Source organism: Lonchura striata, chromosome 5 (genome assembly GCF_046129695.1).
Source record: "Lonchura striata isolate bLonStr1 chromosome 5, bLonStr1.mat, whole genome shotgun sequence".
Classification (NCBI taxonomy): Eukaryota; Metazoa; Chordata; class Aves; order Passeriformes; family Estrildidae; genus Lonchura; species Lonchura striata.
Genome location: NC_134607.1, coordinates 45737490 through 45759706, shown reverse-complemented (window position 1 = coordinate 45759706; position 22217 = coordinate 45737490). Strand labels below are relative to the sequence as shown.

At 37.2% G+C, this 22217-nt stretch overlaps 1 protein-coding gene across 2 annotated transcripts in view; it reads right to left on the bottom strand.

The window, feature by feature from the left end:
* The window catches only part of TRHDE (thyrotropin releasing hormone degrading enzyme), a 213143-nt gene that overhangs the window by 167303 nt on the left and 23623 nt on the right, over window positions 1-22217 (bottom strand). For both annotated transcript variants that reach the window (XM_021528979.3, XM_021528977.3), the window contains exon 3: window positions 7539-7665. In XM_021528979.3, coding sequence (XP_021384654.2) covers window positions 7539-7665 — 127 coding nt within the window. The remainder of the gene's footprint in view (window positions 1-7538; window positions 7666-22217) is intronic.

The following is a 22217-nucleotide window of genomic DNA, read 5'->3' as shown; positions in this document are numbered from 1 at the left end:
ACTGAAGTATGTAAAACTACCTGTCTCAATCAATTCACACTAAAAACTCTTTAAAAATAATAGAATTGACCTGTAGTCTAACTGCACATATTAAACAAAAAGTCTAAGTGAACTGTGTCAGTGTTTGATGTGGACAGTCCTATAATCTGCCTTTTTTTTTTTTTCCTCACCAGCACAACACTTCGATTTTGCTGAGTTTCACTCTTCAGGACATCCTCTACTCCACATATTAAGACAGAAAAAATAGGAGTCGCCGTATCCTTGTTCACCCTCCTTCCATTTTAAACTGCAAGGTTAAACAAAAACTTCATGATTTGAACTTGAAATTATTTCAAGTTTGTCATACAACTATGAATCAAAATTACACATAAGCAAGTCAGCAGTAAACTTTCATATTTACTCAAATACTGTCATTATGAACAGATTACTCAATTATATATTATTCCATTAGCTTTGTTTGTAAATATTCAGTTTTCTTGAAGGTACTGTTTAAATAATGCCTAGTGTATAAGACTGCATAGGGGGACTACACATTTCATTAAGTCAACAACAGCCATTTCCTTTTCTACCATAGGACAACATACTTGAGTAGATTGTGTAACATTTCTGTCCTATTTTAGACATAGACGGTATCAGATTTCTACCCCAACTCTGAGAGAAATGACCATTACTTTCTCCTTGGTACTCTAATTGATGTAGATCAACGGCATTACCTACATCATTCAAACTAAACACTGTAGGTACAATTCTCAAAAGAAAAAATTTCATTGTTTAGCAGATTCTACTTCAATCCAATTTTCCTGAACACTGCCCAAGGATTCACACATCCCTTTTTTTGAGCACCATATAAATCTACCACAGTATCCTCACTGATATAATTTATCTTTATCCAAACTCTTTTGTATTTGTTTTCTTGCCATGTAGCTCTGAGCTTTGCATGGTAACTTTCATGGTGTCACACCATGCACAGAAAGTAACTCTCACATATCCTAATGACATATAGACCTGTCCTATAATAAAAACTTCCATTCATAATGCCTATACAAATATGAAGTTCATTGTGGACCAAAGACCCAAGCTTTTCCTAGACATGCTCCTTTAAAGTAAGGTATAAAAGATCTCAGCTGCTGGTCAAAGTCTCTGGTGAACCCTCTTGACTCTCTAATCTAGCAGGCTATTAAAATTTTTCTGTAGACTCTCTTAAAAATAAAATTAGTTCAAAAGTTAGACATGGTCAATCAGGTATGAGAGCTCTGCTCAAGCAAGTAAAAGGAACTATAATGAAAACTACTTCAGTCACAGCTATGTAAAAATATTTTGGATTCATGTGCTTTTAGTCATTTAACCATCTCATACCAGGGAAAAGTTCACAAAGTTTTCTAGAGATTCCCATAATTTCTATGGAGTTTCTGGGTGTCAAATATCTTACCCCATTTTATAAATCCTACAGAAGTATTAATTTCATCTTTTATCAATCAAAAAATCAGAGATGAAATTTGTCCAGATTAGTTTCCTCTCTGTGTAGTCAAATGAGATACCTTTACCAGTACCTTCTCAGCCAAGATTTCTCCTAACTCACGATAAAATGCATCATTTTCTGAAGGCATCTGTGTTTCTCACAAAGTAGATAACTAAGAATAGACACTGCTGAAATTCAGTGCAACCACTTCTACACTGGTACTAACTGTTCAAATTACATACTGAAGAGCAGCTTGGGAAAAATCTATTTACATTCAGATGAAGGATTCTCCTGGCTCAAAAACATCCCTGACATTTCCAAGGAATCTCCCACAATCCCACATCCTAGTACCTCTCATAACAGCATCACTCTTGGGTGGGTGTTTTTTTTTTTTTGTGTTGTTTTTTTTTGGTTGGTTGGTTTTGTTTTTTTGTTTTTTCCTTTTTTTTTTAATTACTCATTTAAAAACAAAGCTGATTTAGCCTAGTAGCCAGTGGAAAAACTTGGTCACCTTCTTTTTACTATGGACTGACTGAATTGCTACTGCAATAATACTCCTCTCTGGACACTTTCCTTATCTGAGAGGTATGGATTCTATTCGTGTCACAGTTAAGAGGGAAAGGAAATCACAACATAATGGAAACATCCCATTCAGAACAAGATTATTTCCACCAGGGCCCATTAATCTTTATTCTATATAAGGCTACTTTATTCCTATACATAACTTCTCCCATCTTCTGCAAACAATATCAGACTTGCCATGCTAATGCAACAGAGAGAGATCAGGTACCCTTTAACAAACTTCCAAAACATGCTAGAATGCCCATTGTGAGCTTTGTATTAAACTCACTAATGGAAATAATTGGTTTATCATTTGAAATAGAGTAGTATAGTAAGTCCTATGTGATGACTATTTTTTCCCCTCTTTGTTAACATCATACTATGGATTCATTTCCTATGTGGTTTGTTTCAGTTTAGTAATTCACAGTTCCTTTTCTAAATCAAAACATTGTTCTTAGAAAATACATTGCTTTTCCCAATGGCTGGAGCTGGAATTTTTATCCCTGGGGTCCTGACCAGTTTCTGTTTTCAAGTACTCACAGCTTAGAAATTTCAAAAAGGAAAAAAAGCCAAAACCACACCCCAAAGGGAAGAAGTGTCACAGTTTACCTGTGTAGGAATGATCTGTAGTGATCTGTATCAACAAACAGTTCTCCATGTGCAGAAGCATTATGCTTTCTTCAAGTGGTTGAAAAAAAATAGCAGGCTTCAACTCCATTGCCTAAATATGGGTGATAGCCCCAAGTGAGATGTTCAAAGGTATTAAAAAGCAATAAATCCATGTGACTTGACATGTGATCCATGTCAAGTATGGGCCAGCCATGGCCCAGCAGAATCTCATCTGAAAGCCAGCAGGACATTAGCTAAGAGTTCTCACAATACCCCATGGCATTTAACAGTACCAGTTAATTATGTTTAGGCAGATGACTCAAGTTTTTAGTGCCTGCTCTCCTACCCTTCCCCATTCCATAAGTACTAATTAATGCTTTAATTTTATAGACAGATAAGAAAAAACAAGCTATCATGCGTGGTGTTGAACAGTAATTTCAGCTCAGAGCTAGACAGGTGGCAGGAAGCCTGACCTTGCTAGAGAGAAAGCATGAGGGTAGAATTATGAAACTTTAGCATAACTTTAAAGCACAACTTTAGCAGAGAATGCAGGCAACAATATGGAGGTTCACCCTACAAGGAGCAGCAGACACAGGAGGAAGGACAAATGAAGAGGAAGAAAGCAGTAGCGCAAGAAGTGCTGATGGAGATGATGGAAGATCAAGCAGGGCAGAAGGCAATATTGCACTGAATAGGTTAGGAGTATGTCCAAGAGTCAAGCTAATAGTAAAGCACTTAAATCAAAAGCAACAGTTAATCACTAGCGCTCACAGCAAGTCAGCTGGCTAACATAACCACAGCATCTCAATACTTTTTCTCTGACCTGCAATGACTCACACTGCATGAGGCAGAAGCAGTTCTCTCTCACCAAAATGTTCACTGTCAACCATCAGGGGATGGAACAGAGATACATTAGTTTCTTTTAAAATCAGAACAGTAACATTCACCTGCTCAACTTCTTCATTCTAATGCCTGAGCTATTTTCTACATCATAAGAAAGAGTCTAAATTCTTCAGTGACATACTTTAAAAACTGAATCTTCCAAAAATACTGTGTGAGCAAATGTTAATGGTCCAGTCTTGTATTCCATTGTTCAGCATGTTCACTATATCCCTTGGAAAGTCATCTTCTGAGACCTTGCATTCACAATTTCAAAGTGTTTTATGCAGCATAATGAAAACAAAAGCATAAAATTTTTGCATGAAGCAGGTAATTAGTACCCCAACCACAATTGTAAAGGAAAAATTTCCACCGAACAATAACCATATAAACTGTATCAGATGGAAGTCCAAAGTTTACTATACAGCATATCTACAGAAAAGAACTTTCAGAAGCTGGAAAATATATTTCACTTAGGGTGCTAGTGGAGGAGAGGCTGGACATGAGCCAATGTGGGCTGTATCAAAAGCAGTGTGACCAGCAGGGTGAGGGAGGGGATTCTGTCATTCTACTCCATCCTCAGGTGACCCACATGAAGTGGAGTCTTGGTTGGAAGAGCCAGTCAGCCCCTCCACCTCAAACTGTTTACAACTAAAGAATCACAGCTGTCCACATGGGAAGAGGGCTTGATTATCTTTTCATTCCCCATAGTGTGACTCTGACCTTTGAAGCCTCTCTTTTAAGGTGGTTTTTCTGTTTGGCTTTTTTTTCTTCTTTTTAATTTTTTAAGCTCTGTGCACATCAAAACAGCAGCTGGTCAAGGTTTCAGGGGGAAAAATTCAAGACCTTTCCAGTCTCAAAGACCTTCGTAAGAAAAAGCTCTATGCATACAAAGCAGTTTATTTGTGCAGTCCAAACAGGATTAAAAATAACTATGTTATATAAATACAGAAATATTTTGTATTCACTAGCCATAAGAATATAATTTAAAACCCTTCTGCATATCCTTTTAAATTAAATAAAATGCCATGGTTTATCTACCCACCACTTTAACCAATGTTTACAATGATAGTATGATAGTCTTGGGAAAATCTAGGTTTTGTTTAAAAGACATTATTTATTTTTCATAAATGAAATTAATTGGCTTGAAACCTTACACAAGCACCTTCCAGTTCAGAGTATGAACTGGAGAGTAGGAAAAGAAAGCTACATGCTAAGTAGAACTTTTAACTGTGGAAATTGTTAATTCCAGTTAGAGAAATTCCCAATTCACATTCATTACCAGAATTCACATCAACTGGAAAACAAATCTACTTCTCCAGTGCATTCAGACAGCAGTACAGACCATATAAGATGTAAAAAGTCTTGGCCACAGCCATCTGATTGCATGTAAGCCCAGCAAGAAAGCCTGGTCACCACCAGTCAGGTAGTCAAGAGCAACAGGAAGAATTAGTTCCTGTAGAGAACACTGGCTGATGTATTATAAACTCAAGTAAGGAGCACTAGTTTCAAATGCCTTGGAAATAGACCTCTGACTCAGAAGTGAACAAATGAACACAGATCTTTCTGATACAGCCTAAATGTCCTCAGATACTCCTACGATATAGAAAGCTCAAATGGATGACCACATAGATGACCAAGTGCTTTGCCAAGGGTAGCAGGTCCCTTGTCTTGGGAGAATCACCTGCAGTTCCAACTCTAACACACACAGACAGCCCCACAGACACCACTGACACTTAAAATGTCCCAACTCAGTAGCCAGTACAGCACCTCCATAGTCAATTGGTGAGTTTTCAACACAATTATTTTGTAAACATAAACTGTGCTTTCAACAAAAATAATTACATTTGGTTAAGTTTCCTCTTGTTAGAACTGCAAAATACATGAAACAATTTTTTTAAAAAAATCTTTTTGAAACAGAACATTTTCTATAAAACTGTTGACATTAAAAAGCTTTCCAAAGTACATTCTTCATTTTTCACTCCCACTTTCACATTTAGAAGTGAAATTAAAGACTTCTGAAATGCCCCGCTGAAGAAAACATGCTCATTTTTCTTAAAACCATAATAAAGTACTCAATCCTTTGCAGTGTTGACAGCAGTAAAGCAGATGAGTCCTAAGTTTTTGGACAGCCCAGGTGCATTTTCAGTATCAAGACATCTACCTGATGCACATACTTTTTTCCATTGCTGTTATAAATGCTAGGTTTGTTGTTTTTTGGTTTTTTTTATTTGGGAAACTCTTCAATACTACTGCAAAATCCCTGTCATAGACAGATTACATTATTACCATTTTTAGTCCTTCTATTCACCCATCAGACTATTGTCCCTAACCTTCTAACCTTTGAATTTTTTTTCAAGTTTAAAGCAAAAATAAAAATGCAGCATTCCTTCAGGTTAAAGACACCAACACATGCTAAAACATAGAAATTAGTGTTTGGATGAGCTGGAACAAATATACCTGTATTAATATGCAAATAAAATTCTTAAAAGTATTTACATCATTGAGTTTAGAAATTTTTCTTCCTATATTTACATTAAATAAATTCAACCTTACCACATTATAAAAAATTATTTTCTTGTACCACTACTGAATAAGTAAAGTGTTCACGTATAATTTTTTATAAAAAAATTTACTGCAAATATTTGATGAAATAATACAACTTTACTTGTGACTGCTCTTCCCATTCTGTTCCAAAAAGATCCAAAGTGGAATATATTCACTTACAGTTAGATATTTTTAAAATATATGCCACAGCACAATGACAATGGATATAGCATGTTGGGTTTAAAGACCATATGTTACAATTTTGAAAGCTACTCTGAAGCAGACATAGTTACTGGCACTGCTGCCAGCTGGCATGCTCAATAAACTACCTGAAGTAATGATGTTTACATGTTTAGAAGATCTTTAAGATCCCTTTCAACAAAAACCATTCTATGTTCATTTTTTCAACAAGTTCTTGATTATATTTCCCCCCTCTAAACCTTTGGCCCCTGTAAGCCTACAACTTTCTTTACAAAACATTATTAACACACTTGAAGACATACAATGAAAGTATACACAGAAAGTTTGTGTACACTTAAATATGCCATATGCTTGTTTAACCCATCTGCATATTTCTCTAGAAGAACACTGCCTGTAACCTGTTATTAAAAGATACCAAGAAATGAATGCCACAACATACTTATAAAAATATTATGCAATATACTAATCTAGAAACATCAATTACATTATCTATCTCCTACACCATTAGCTCTAAGTCCAACACTTCTGATCAAATACTTGCTCTCTCCTTGGTGCTGAGCAACAGGTTTTTCTGAATCTTTATCAAATATGCTCCAAAGGAGGGAGGGTGTAATAATACTGTGGAAAGTATTTAAATGAGTAGGAGACCAACTGATTGTGGTGAAAGGGAAGATGAGAAGAAACTCTTTTTAAAAAAATAATATAAATTTATGGGGTTTACATTTAGGTCACAGTAAAACTAATTTAGAGCAATTTTTTCAATAAACAACAGGACAATAAGCTTGTCTACTAATCATCATTAATAAGCCACATGAGCCGTAAAATCAAAAAATAAAGAAATAAGCCCACAGTCTTGCACTGCTACAGGTTGTCAGCTTCCACAACTATTTTTACTTCTGTTCCCCATTTAAGGCTGAGGCACCAAGGTACAAGTATTACAGAACAAACACCTCCCAGTGGCTATCTCATAGGAGTAAGGACCAAAAACTGACAACATTGAAAAAACAAAGAAAAACTCAGCCCACTTATCAGTGAAAGGTCTCAGGTTCTCTACCCAATGTCTAACAAATGTAAATACTGACTGCTTCCTGCTCCTTTCAGTTCCAGATTGGAGAAAGCATAGTTTGGCTTCCCTTCCTCTACAAGGAAAAATTTCTTACTTACTTATCCTCCTAAATTAACCCAAACATTTAACTTGAAATCCAATACATTACATTCCTTTAGAATAGCTGACTTAATTCCTCATGTCTGGATTACTTTCACATTCTTTGGGAAATCTTACCCAATTTTGGCAGGGAATAGGGCACTTTAAAATAATCTTCATAAAACTCAATGAGTCTCCTTGTAATATTTAGAGCATAGTCCCCTGATCCTCTTCGGATTGCATCAGGCCTTGCATATAACCGTACCTGTTAAAAAAAAAAAAAGCAAAAGTCCAGTTTCAGCATCTGCCTTTAAACCTATTCTAACACAAGAGGTGAATGAATTACTCTAACGTTGCTATGAGGTGGCAGGATTATTCCCTTAAAGCCAAATATGATTGTCATACATTTGTCAAGTCATATCATAGTTGAAAACCAGAACTACCAAAATTAAAGTTACAAAGTTCAGATGCTACAATCTCCTGCTTATTTGTGTTGCCAAATAAAAAACTTGCACTCCTTGCATCAAAATAAATATTCGAAGAAAATACATGTGTTTGTTAGAGATATGATGGAAGAGTGGATTAGTATAATGGTTCTCTGCCTACACTGAATGTAGGCAGGATGCAGTGACTCAGTGGGAGAGAAGTTCATGGTTTGTTAAAGGCACATTATATCAAGCCCTGAAAATATTAGTAGACTGTGAAGAAAAAAAATAATCTTTCTCTTTTCTCTTCTCTGGCAGTGAGACCGTTACCCTTGATGAGCTATGGGAACACTGCAAAAACAACCATTTCTAAACTCATTCATGTACACAAACAATTAACATTCCTGAAACCTCCATGACTGCTTCAGGCCTCTGTTTTCAGAAAACAATAAATTAAAGCTGTTTGTATAAGCCACAGACTGCTCTGTTCGGTGTAACACAGCTCACACATTTCAATACCTGAGTGAACTGAGTGAACAGAACTCATCTTCATAATTCAGCATCCAAGTGTGACCCTGTTTAGGGAGATAGCAGAAAGCACTACCAGGTTATTACCTCTTCCCTGTCCTTACAGTCTGTAGCACTTCCCTCATGCAAAGACGACATAGAGCCTACAACTGCTAACCAAGAAGGGCACAGAAAGGAGAACCACTTTTTGTTCTCTTTCCTCATACCCTGCCTGATGGAAGTAGCAGGTACTTTGTCTCTGGTGACTGTGGCAGAAGGTCGCTCCCCACAGTTCATAATGACCTGATGTAAATGAGACTCCACTAAATGTCAATCCTTATAATAATATCTGACTCGCCAGTACTTTCTGTGGTAGGATTAAATCCCAGCCAGGGTTCTGAGGAAAGCAGTAGTGCAGAAATCAGAAAGTATCACTGCATACATGAAGGAGAAATATCAGCTTTGGAATGTTTCTAAATGCTCTATTCTGGATTAAGAAAAGGCACTGGGATTTTTGGCTTCAGTGAAAGTATTACCAAGTATTGCTTTACTGCTCTTTTCCTGAAACAGTTCAGTTATCCAAGTGGAAACCAAATATAAAGCCTAAGTACAGTGTACCTGTCAATTCTCTTTTAACCCACTGTCTCTTGAGTTTCAGTATGGAAACACATTATTTGCTTCATTACAATGTCCATCTTCATATTTAATCTTTGTGCTGTATTAGACTTGGTGCACAATCAATCATACATAGCTATCATTCATAACGTAAAACAGGTAATGGTGTAACCTGATGAGATATGTAATAAAGCAGACTTCTGATAATCACTACCTGAAAGCACATAGATCATTAGCTAAACTCCTCCAAATCGCTATTTTTATGTATTGCTTCCTTTCAAAGTTAACAGTAACATGTACGTTAAAAAGTTCCCTTATCTACTAAACTTAAATACTATTTACTTAAATAAATAGGTTTTAACAAAATATGTATTAACCACAGAGTTTATAGAAGGACATTAAGAATCACAATTAGATTTGTGATGAACACTGTTTTGTATCATTAAACCTTTATACACAATTTTGTATAATTGCTTTACTAGCACAGTTGACTGTATCAGCAAATTAGTGAAAAAAAGGAGTCAACCAAGTACACAAAAAAATCATTCAATTTGACAGTGGCCAAATCTGTCCATAATAAGAAAGAGGACAACAGAATGGAAGAAAATAATAAGCAAATAGAAGAAAAACCAAGGTTCAACTTATGGCATTACAATGAATGTCTCCTGGCAAATACAGAAAAGGCATTTAATGGTGTCTGAGACGGAGCCAAGGTACAAAAGCTGCAATGCTGCAAACCTCTCATTTGTCTCCTGCCTAATGCTGAATGTAGTTTTATTCTGCCCATAAAGTTTTCCTGTGTGCCACTCTGCCTGCCCAGAACAGCTCTGGACTGCCAGGCCTCCACGGCTCACCTGTAAGCTGGAACACAGGTTCAGAAACTACCCATACCATTGCCCAAGTCTCTCAGGGGCTTTGAGGCAATAGATATTGTCAAATCAGTCAATCATCTTCAAACACTGGGTCTTGCTTCTGCTTTTCACCCAACAACCACTGAGCATGAAATATATGGAGAACCTTGGACACACCACTACAGACCTACCTCGGCCTCAGAAATTCCCTCTTGGTTAGCAGAGGGCTGCCACAGGGGACAGTCTAGGACACCGCCTACCTTACCTGGCTAGCTGCTTTGGATGACACATTCTGATCACATTAGGTGCCATTCATAACATGAGGAGCTTGGTCCAGAGCTCAGTCTGAAGGCTGGCACCTCTAAGTTTGAAACTGAAGTCCCAAATTTTCACACACTGATGTTTTTTTTAATGTGTTTGGGTTTATTTTGACCATATCTTACTTCCAAATCCATCAAATGGGGACTATATTATTTTCTTAGTTTATAAGAAGATTCTCAGTCAAAAGTAATAAAATTTTTATATTCTGCTCCAAAGAGGAACTTAAGTAAAACAGAATGAAGATTAAGAGATGAGATTTGTTTAGAGTAATTTGTTTGTTTACTACTTTCGTTTCAAAAGGCAGGTAGGTAGTGTTACTTTAAAACTGCACTGGACTAAACAATAATGCTCTATTATATACTTTCCCACAGGCTATTTGACCACTGTACTAAGAATTTAATTTTACAGTAACTTAAATAAGAGAAAAATAAAAGTTTTCTGCAGGATCAGCCTAAATATGTAACTAAAAGCAGTACATGTCCTCCAACAAAAGACAAACAGGTTTCTAACGTAAGTGCGCAATTTGTCACTCATTGCAACAACGGCACCTACTGCCCTGCAAATATAATTAATACTTTTTCATAATCTTTGCAAGATTAGGTTAGATTATATTTTTCATGTAAGAAAGTGGAGTCCAAAGAGAGACTAAGAGTAATTCTGAGTGCCTATCTTGACACATCTCAGTGTCAAGTCTATTTAACAGTTTTATTGCACATACTTAAAGCACTGTTCCCATTATATCTTACTGCAGTGGTGAACAGTTAATAAAAGTTTTGGCCACAGGTGCCTTAGTTTGGGCATTCACGAAATCAGTAATACATGATTAATGACTAAATGAGACTTTGTCAGTTTCTGTGATTTACTTGGCATCCCACAACAACTCTGGTGGCAGTGGCAAGGAGGGAATTCAAAGCAGGCATTCATCCTTGTGATCACTTAACAACCTGCACCAAGCATCTTCCGCATCTGGTAATTAATAAGGGAGGTTCTGTTTGGACAACAGGTATATGAACATCACACTGCTGGTGTTCTGATGCAGTATAGTTCATTGAAAAATATCAGAAAAATGTTATGAGGAATCATATTCATAATGACACTGCAATAATACCTACAACTATAACTAAGTTTACACAGTTAACCTAAATTCTGAGGGTTTTTCTTAGCTCCTTTACATCTACGTTTGCAACCACTACCAATTTTTCAACACGAGTTTTAACTACAAAGAAGAAAAATCCAGCCCTCTCATGTCTCCCTCAAATGGAACCAAACCAACTGTCTCCTTCCTATCAATAGCATTTTGATCACAGCAATAAAAAAGAAAAATCCATTATTTACATGTGTCTAATTGCAAAAAGACTATGTTCCAACCTTCTCCCCTACATGAATTCACTAAAGGAACTGCACAATGTTCTTTCTCTGGCACTAGAAGATAATAAAAACATTTGCCACAAGCCTGCTAACCTGCTTTCCCAGGGAATTAGGGAATTTGACAACCAGGCAGAAATCAGGATGTTACAGGAAGAAGTTTTCATGTCTGAAGCATGCCTCTGGGCTAGGGACACTTCTACCAAGGCAACCTTCACCAACAGCATCTGCCATATATACAGGCCATGTTTTTAGATCACCACTCGAGCAGTCCTTGTCCTTGTCAGTTGCACAGCAAGAAAAAAAAAAAGAAAAAAAAGTTCTTTAAATAAAGGGCTGTGCTTTGGTCATGGCCACTGATAGTTCAAATCATGAGAAGCAGGACTCATATTTCTATCTCATGTGCTGTAAAGAAAATAGTTCTCTGAATCTTGAAAACAGCCTGATGCACGATTTACACAGGGGTAGCTACTGCTACTCTGTCACAGAATCAAGTACAAGGTCAGCTTTGAGACTGAGGGGAGAAGAGGCATGTATAATCCTAACTCCTGGATGACACCATCTGATATGACAGATATTGCCAACCATCTCACCATACAAAACAACTCCCAAAGGTACCCACATGGAGAGTCTTTTCCCATCCCTGAATGCTGTCACATCACATAGGCATGTGGAAGCAAAAGAGACTTGAGCCTTGCTCTCATTTAGCTTCCTGCTATTACAGTATCTCTCCAAGCAAACATGGCTAATGTTCCAAGGCTGGCATATACCTGTTTTGCTAATATATAGGTGTCCCATTCTCCTTTCTCTTGTCTTTAAATAATTTGGCTACATGTACTTAAGTCTGAACAGACAGAGCAAACGAGGGTATGGAAATTGAGCGTAGGTCTGGTGATAAACACAAATCTTGTTTTCTCAGGCAAGCATGCATTGCATAACCTTGTATCAACACAGGAATCCAATTCACAATTAAGGATAGCTATCCCTCCCCCCTACTTCAAACAGAATTAAAAGTAACTTTGTCAGGTGTTTTAAAGGAGCTATAAGTGCTTTCCCATTATGAAACAGATGTTTCTGATCATCAACTGGTGTCAGCAAAGCCATCCTGGGAATAATGTCTGTTCTTTAATCCCTTCCTCAAAGCCAGCAGACTCCACATAAAGCACTGCTCTTGGGAGGCCCCTCCAGACAAGCTCCTGTTCTCTGTGTGACTATAACCAAAGGCTCATTCCAGCACTGATACATTTAGGATCTTAAAATTATTTTAAAATCTCAGTTCAGGAAGGGCTTACGTCTTAGTTTAATTTAAACACGTGTTTAACCTCAAACATACCTTTACATGTTATAGAAGGTCCTAACATTGCAACAGAGCAGCACTTAACGAATTTTATAAAAATAGACTAATAGTGTTTTGCTCTTTATTTCATCTGCAGCAACTTCAGCAGTGACACTCTCAGCTAAAAAACACATGCACTGCCTCTGTACTTAAATGTTTCAATTTACTTGATAATCTGAAATCTTTTATAATTATTTTGCTCACTGACAATTTTAGGCCTAGGTATTGTTCTTACTATTGTTACAGAGATAAAGATATGGTGACATCATACATTTAATACAGCAGACATATGTCTGGAACCAACAGCCATGGCTGTGAACTCCCTGGATCACTTCTGCAACCAATATTGTATCTCAAAAAGGTTTTTAAATGTGATAAATTCAAAATAAATACCAGTTCACTACGCACACAAACAAGCTACAGGCCAGGTTCCACTAAAAATGTGCATGAATTATTTCATATGTGCATGCACATACCTCTGCAAGTTTTGCGTGGTGCAAATGCAATAAATTTTACAACACTGATAAATAAAGGAGGGAGAGAGAGGTAGCTGTATTAAAGTATCAATTCTGCTGTAGTGAACATAGTTAGATGTGATAATGGGAAGACATTATAGAAGAATGCCTTGTTTCAATCTCCTATTCATTACTCATCATGGGCAACACTCAAAAAAGATTCCATGATAATGAAATGTGTTTACTGAATACCAAGGAACAGCTCACCTTCACAAGATTTTACTTCAAACTGAGCAGTCACACACAGCACTGCACTGAGTTTTTTTTTAATATAATAAAACAAAACATGTTTAAGAATTTGAAGAAGTGTCTTAGAGTTAGCTGAAATCAATGAGGATTCACTGACCTGATACTTTCTTAGGAAACATCTATGCTAGAGAATGGATAGAACTCTATAGTAGACAAATATCATTTTGGAATCCTCATTCGAGACTCTGTTAACAGACCAGTTAAAATAAGAGAAGCCATCACTAAAAATAAAGTGTAAATTAAATAAATAGTCACTGAAGGAATTACAGTGGTAGAGAGATGTCTCAGGGAACATGTCTAATGCAAGCATTAGGGGGACCTAATTGTTGCAGGGCAAGGGAAAGAGGCTTTGAACAGAAATAATTTATATTCCTGGACAAAAACTTGTAGCATGACTGTGATAGGAGAAAGAAGTGAGAGAAACTTTTGGAGTTCCAGGCAACAGTGGGCAAATGAGAAATATTAAGCAAGAAGATTGCCAAGTATTTTCAGAGTTGTGAAAGAGGGGGAATAGTTTTGCACAGCCTATTTCTAAGTAAACATGACTACATGGGACAAGCATCTTGTTGCCTCATCAGTTCCTCATCTGAACTAAAACAAATGCAACTGCTCCAGCCAAAGGTGCAACGATATATTCTACCAGGAGGCAAAACTGACATGCAGACATGCTGCAATTTCTAACTTGAGATCATAAAATACTTTGGAAAGTTAATGAGCTGCAGTCACATATAAATCCAACCAGTGCTCAGCTGGCATACAATAAAACACTGGCTATGTCACTGACCACAGTGCCATTAAGATTAATTTAGAGCACTTAGAATCTCTATCATCTTGTTGAAATGGCTCAGGGACAGAAAGTGAACATGTTAACAACTAATGTAGAACAATGTAATTACAGACACCATTTCATAGCCATTTCAGCCAACTGAAGACTGCCACAATCTCACTACCACATACTCAGTCATTTGGGCTCAACTCTTCTATTACATCAACACTGGACTTCATCTCCTCTCCTCACAGGAACATGCCAGCCAGATGAGTCAGCTAACTATGCCATGTGGTAGTGTCCAGGTAGCCCAGCTTTCTCACCTGGCCACCACAAGTTCAAAACAGCATGAGAAAGCATTTCTGGAGAGAAGAGAGGACCATGACAGACTGGTTACAGATAAATTTAAATTATTACAGAACTTCAACCTACGAACAAGGTTCAAGTTCTTCCAAAGTGCTATTGTAGGCAATTCAGTGTTTAAATTGTTGAGATTCAAAGTGGTTAAAGCTCCTTCCAGTCCTTTGTAGCTGGTGAAAAAACAACATAGCTTCAAGTAACAAAGCACGAAGATTTACAATTTTTACCTATTACACACGGAAGTTCTGTACCACAACCCCAGTGGTAAGATGATGTGAAAATGGCTTTTTCCTTCAGAGAAAAAGTATCTGTGGTAGATATATCCCAATGATTAACACCAATTTTGATTTCCTTTGGTTGGCCTGGGATTGGACTGAATTCTCTTATTTCAAGAACTATTTACTCCCTATTTTATAGTCAAAGTACTCATATCACACATCATTCATCAATAATATTTAACCTACTCTTGGTTAAAAAAGAAGCATTTAAGAAGTACACAAGTTTAAAGAAAGTGCTAACGAGGGGTCTACAATGCTCAGCAGCCCTAAAGCATGCCAAATTTCACCTGGCTAGAGACTGCTTTGTCACAAGCACACAGATGTTACCTTAGAGTAATTCCACTTGAAATGATAATATGAAAATCGTAACTGTTTATTTATACTTTGGCATTGCCTAGAGACTGTCAATATGACAGCACAATCCCCCTGTGCTTAGTCAACAACATAAATAGAATTAAGATATGTTTGTTATTGTCAGTCTTTCTGCCCAAAGAGTAACAAGCAAAACATGGGGAAAATGAACTGTTATCATCTTCATTTTATAAATGAAAATTACAGAAAGATGAGCTTAATATCAGGAAGAAAGTCTAAAAAAGGGCCAGAAATAGAACCTGAATAACACTTCTCCAAACTGATGAATCATCTTTTCATCATAAATCAACAAATTACTAATCCCAAAATACATTTTCTGAAAAACACCACCTTTTCCATGACAAATTTAAAAAATATTAAATCCTGGTTTTAGGTTCCTCAGTTACAACATGTTTTTCAAAAACCAAACCTAAACTTCACTACAAGCTGTAGACCTCTATCCCTGAAATTTCTTAACTTAGAAGCATTCTGAACACTGAAGTTCCCCACCTTAACTTGTGTCTAATAGTAACTATCCCACTCCCATAACACCTTTTGTCAAATGGCTACCATGCTGAGACTTATTGAAGTTTGTTCAAAGGCAAAGGTTACTTTATTGTCCACTTGAAAGTAATTACTTTAAGAGATGTCAACATAGTGGTCCCACACAAAATAGTACTGAGCTACTGATGTACTTGTCCAGAGCATAACAAAAAAACATGGGAGGAGATAGAGACAGACTGTACATGACAAGCCAAAGATGAATGCAAGGGTATGTCAGTACTCTCCTGTTCCACATAAATTCTGCACAACCATAGTGGAAACCCAGGTCTGGTATACATACATTTCACCGTACTCATCATATGTTTGCAGTAATCCTGATCAGTATTAGGGAAAAAAAAAAAAAATCTGTGATAAATAAAGGGAACCACTGACAAAATACAATCATGAGAAAAGCAAAGCAGAAGCACAGCTCACCTGTGACCTCCAGAGCATTTACTCAATGCATCGCTTTATAACAGCAGCAATAAGCAAGAGGAACACAGCAAAGTATCTTGTGACCTACATGTAAACTTAATAAAAAAACTGTTTGCAAGGTAAACAGATCAGAGCTATAAGGTGCTACATTTTAGAGTATCCTTTAGAACTTGCTGGCATTGAGGAAACACAGTACTTTGTAGACAAAGCTGCACTGTGATGGCTCAAGCTGGAGATTTTGTGAAAAATCCTACCTAGCCCTTAGGAGGGAGAAAAATATGCACATGGAAACTTTGTGCTCTGACTGGTACAAAAGCCATAACACAATAAAAAACAGGTTACACAATTAAGAGTAATAACCATATTAACAGTGAGAGCTCTGTCAGGCTAAAGGGAGCAAAAAGACAAGCAATTAGGCCAGTGAAAACAAAAACCATAAACCATGAAATAGAGAATCAAGAAATCAAACTTTTTGTATGTGTGTCTTTGTATGAAGACACACTAAAATCCATTAAAAAGCTTCCCTAAGAGCTCTGATTCTCACTCCCAACTAATGTTTCAAATCTTTTTTTAAATCTCAAAATTGACAGAACAATATAAAAATAAAACAAAAAAAAAAGCTAAATGCACTAATAATATTCAAACACTTTTGCTCAACGAACCTCTGACAAAACTATGGGGAAATTAGGAGAGAGGTAGTTATCTATCATTAACATCTCAAGCTGGAAGGATTTAAACCCCCTTCTGAGAACACCAATCTCAGTGTAAAACACGAAAACCAACAGAGGAAAAACACTTTAAAGGCAAATTACAATTGTAAATAGAAAAAAAAATAAAATAGAGGGCTGAATTAATTAGAACATTATTCCTGTGTCAGGACTCCCAGCTGAGAAAGATGAAGGCCACAGCCAAGAAAGAAAGTGTTTCACAGTCTGACCCACGAGCCAAGAGACACAAGTAAGTACCAAACTGAAGTTTTTGCACCTTAGGACAGAAGAAGCTGAAAAATTTAAGTACTCTGACACATACTTAAGCAAGTAAACATAATGACTCTGTAGTGTGCTGGTTTTAGTCTACAAAATACACATTAATGTAATGTAAACTGTTTAAATTAAAGTACTATAAAATGTTTAACCACACGGTTCCAGTATATGAAATGCTCAGATTATTACAAAAAATATTTTTGCACATTTTATCATTCAAATTATTTTCCTTACCTTAAAACTTGCACTACTTAAGACATACTTTCTATCAGGAAGATGTGAGTTAATGTCCTCTGCATTCCTATGGAAAAGGTCAATTTGCTAATGCTTTCTCATCAGTCACAGCTCAAACACCTCATCTGGTTTACATCCAAACAGCCACCCAGTCAGCTAAACAGCTGAGGTTAAGCTAGGTCTGAGTGACTATCACAGGAGTTTCCTAAAAGAAAACAATTTGCTGAGATCTGACCTCTTCATTCATATCAATGTGCTGGTTAGCACTATATTAAAATTGAGTATTTAAGACAAGATCAATTACAAGAAGAAACCCTTATTTACAAAAAAGTCAAGGCAACTCCTTTCCCAGGAAGGTAACTAGCACAAAGCAACAACATGGTCCAATGGATTATGGGAGGATGGAAAGAAGAGAAAATTTTCTGACACCTGGTATCAAGCACAGTGATCATATCTTAGGCAAAACTGAACTTACACTAAAGGTTTAAATCTTAAATAGCATGTCAATTAGGGAAATAGAAATACAAAAACATTTTTGCCACCAACACTATTTCAGTTCCTTCAGTAGCATAATGAAATGGACTGCATAAATATGTTTCTTTGCTGACAGTGGAGCAGATCATCATTGTTTGAACAGTCCTTCTTTCTTTTTTCTAGCTGATGAAGAATTCCCTTGCTTTGCTTCCAGCTGACATTCACATCAATATAACAGCTTCATTTGTCTCTCTATTTTTAACACTTTCTTAGAGTCTAAGATAGCATCTCCTCTCATGAGACATACCCTGACTGCACAGTGCACCGTAAACCTTTAAAATGGCAGCCTTTATTTGCTCCTGTCATATCTCTACCCACAGCATAAACTGTGTCTACAACTGGAGGATCTGCAGATCAACAGTCATTATGAACAATTACTGCAGCAGTATCAACAGTGTATGGGCAACAACAGCATTTGTGCACTTAAGCAAGTAGACACCAAAAAATGCAGACTTTTTTGGAAGCTTCCATAGGATAAAAGCACTAGAAAGGATAAAATGGGACACTGCAAGGAAGGCTTCTCTAAATTTAACATATCAGAATAGCACATTAAATAGCCCTTTCCCCCAAAGTTTCTGGTGTTTGAGTGCTGTTGGCAGGACAGTGAAAGAAAGACAAGATCTGTCCCACAGTTCATGTACTCTTAATACATGCAACAAAGTATCAGTGAGAACTGGAATCTCTGAGCTTGAGAATTTGATTTCCATAAGAATCAATAAGGCCACACAGAAAAGACTATTAAGAACAAAAGCAGACCAAAGGATCTAGGCTGAGAAAATTAAACTAATAAAAATTTGAGAGTCTTCAGATCAGTCTATGAAGTGAAGGAAAGTGATACCAGAGCCTTCTATGAAAAACATTTCTAGAAATATCACTGACTAATATTCTGCTGCCAGTTTTGCCTAAAGCTCTCAGGTAGAGGCTACTGCCTCTAAAATATCTACTATACTTTTTTCTATGAGAGTGTTCAAAGCTGCCATTTTCTATAACACAGAGCAAGGGGAGAAAAAGATGAGGGAATAAGAAAGAAATCCCATGGAGAAGTACTGCTACTGGATTGCATGTTCACAGTGCTGACTTATTTGTTCTTAAATGGAAGGCCAAAGCTTAAAATGTTCCTTGGTTCAAGGACCAGTCAATCTCATTAACCCAACCCAAGGGATTAAGGCTATGAGACAGCCAAATTCAGCTGCTGTACTTCAGGGCCTCCCAGATACGACCCAGCCCATGCATTATGCTTATAAATCCATACAGGTCTCCTGATTTTTACTGCATTTTACCATTGCCCAGCTTCCTCATGAGAAAAATAAGAAAGGTCACAGACTACTAAATAGTTATTAGAAAATTTCACCTCTGTTTTTTCCCTAACAAAATGAAAGGGTCTCACTCACTCACAACAAAAAGCCTAAACTAACCACAAGATCACTGCAGGCCTCTAGGTGGTGAGCTCATAAAATGGTAAGCTTTAGAAGGAGAAGACACAGAGATGAGAGCAACTTCAGCAACTTGAACTGACCTTGCTTGTGAGGCGAGCTCCTCTCAACAGCAAAGCACAGCACAGAGGAGCTGGCAGGCACACCAGCATCGCTGTGCATTACAATCCAGCACCACTCAGAGACACGTGTATGGCAAAGGCAGAGTTGTGTCTGAGCTAATAAATCTTGACTTGCAACACAGCAAATGACCTGGGACACGATGCTCTGCTGACAATGCTATCCCACTTTCCATTCTAGATCCCATTAAGCGATTCTCATGCTTGTACTTGCACTGTACTCCGCTGGGAATTACTCATCTCTCCCTAAAAAGAGCAGATGAGCTTCATTCATTTTAGGCCAACACAGGAATGGGGTCAAGTATGGGCTGTGAAAAAGCTGTAAGTCAACTGAACAGCCATCATTCCTCACATTCTTATCCATTATTTTCTGTATCTGGACACTGTAACGCAGACCCTTAAGCAGCAGCCAAGGCCACTCCAATGATCTTCTCTGACCCAAGTTTCACTGATGCACATTCTGCAAAGCACACTCAAGACTCTGAGAAATTACTCTTGTTAGAATGTTGATTTTTACTGCCATTTGTGCTGAGATGGCTAAAGGCCTTTCAGACTCTCGAGCAGTAGGCATCCTGAAAACTCAATGAATGTTAAAAAAAAAAAAAAGTTTAAATAGGTGGTGGCCTCTGAGGTCATAAAAACAAAAGTAACTTCATCACATTCAGGAAAGTGGAGAACAAACTCCAAATCCTAGGTCACTGAAGGCTTAGGAATTATGGAAATAGATCAACTTACAAGGTTGCTCACAGAAGAAAGCCAGTAAGCACAGCGAGAAAAATTGTGATAGCACTTCCTGCCATTTTGGTCCTGCAGCTTCAGAAGAAAACTGAGATAAGAGAGCAAATACAAATTTAAGGGTTTGTCTACATTGAACACTGCAATGTTTTAAGAGCTGATCTGCAGTGCATTTAGTCCCACATTACACAGCACCATCGCAATTACACAGTCTCTCCAATTAAATGAGTGGTATTTCTAGACTGACCTCAGTGAGTATGTTACCTAGCCCTGCTAGTTTATATAACAGCAGCTTTCCTAGCTGTACATTGCTCTGCATTAATATGAACATACTCAAGGATTTAAAACTAAAACAACCAATATCAACACAAATATTTAGAAAGTTAAGGAATGCATGAAACAATAACACCCTTTGAACATTTCTGACTCATTTAACTCTTGCAGTAAGTTAGCAACAAATCAAGCTCATTCTGTGGATACAAAACCAGAGCTCCAACAGGTTTGTAGATTGTAATCTAACCTGAAAAGAGAGAGCCCTGGTTCAGAAGTTTCCTGTACACTTGTGGATTCCGAGATACTGAAATGAAGAAGCCGGAGAAGATCAACCCAGAAAACAATTGTATTTTCAGCTGTACAAAGTGTTTGGAGGGCAACTGCAGTAATTTTGAGTCATCATAAACAGCCAATAGCACATTATACTACTGTATTAAATGCTATGCAGAATGCTGAACTTTAACTGGGAGGAAAGGGATTTCACTGTTGCTATTATTACGATTATTATATTGCCATACTGCAAATAGGTACTGTGGAGACACAGCATCCATGATTACAGAGCCTGTGATTCCACAGTCAGCTGTGGAATTCAAGAAGAAAATTCCAGCTTGTAAACAGTTTGCAGATGTTCAAGACTTCATTAAAAATACATTGTCAGACCGATCGGGAACAAAATGCAAGTTTGCAGAAGTCTTTCAAAGTTGTTGTGGATTCCTTTTTGTGTTTTGATTCCAGTGTAGGCATATTCCCAAATGAATTCTGCTTCCTTTGTGAGTTTACCGCAAACAGTACAGCACTGTGCTAATGCATAATAACTTGAAACATTTTATCTGGAAATAAAACAGAAAATGCACTTTTATTATTTATTTTGATAAAATGAAATCGGTAATTTTGCACATTTTTTTTTTCTGGTACTACTACTTTTGATTGCAATGTAACTTGGTCATGCAGATGCCACCACTACAGTCTATAACCCTAAGTGGTAACTCTGCTTTTACCACCCAGAGGTTCAGCTGCCTGCACACCAAGGTCCATTTCTGGTATTGCCTAGCTGAATAACTACTGAAAGAGAGTTGAAAGGAAGCCTGGAAGGAGATAACAGTTACAGACTGTTGTCAGTACAGAAACTTACAGACTAAAAGATTATTGAGACATCATCATTAGGTCAAGGACTCAAGAAGAAAGTACCAATACAAAGGTATAAAATCATAGAGCATGGTTAGCTGGTCCCACTGGGAATCATCAACTCCAGTCATTACCACCAACAGTGCTGACAGAGCTGGTGGAAGATGGCAGCTCAGCAATATTGAGTCTACAGAAAGGAGCCACACTAGACAATCCTATCCAGCCAGTGCCTGCCAGGCCAGCAAGGATTGTGAGCAGTGGTGAGCACAGTAAAACAGTAGTTAAAGCAGCTCATTTTAAATCCTAGATACCTTCTGTATGCATTATCAAACAAATAATTCCTTTACACTTTTAAGAGGAATGTATCCTATATGCAGAATCCTTTTTATACCCTGCCAAAACAATGTAAGACTGGTTGAAACAGGCTTTGCCAGTAATGGAATTTTGTTGTTGCCAATGTAAAG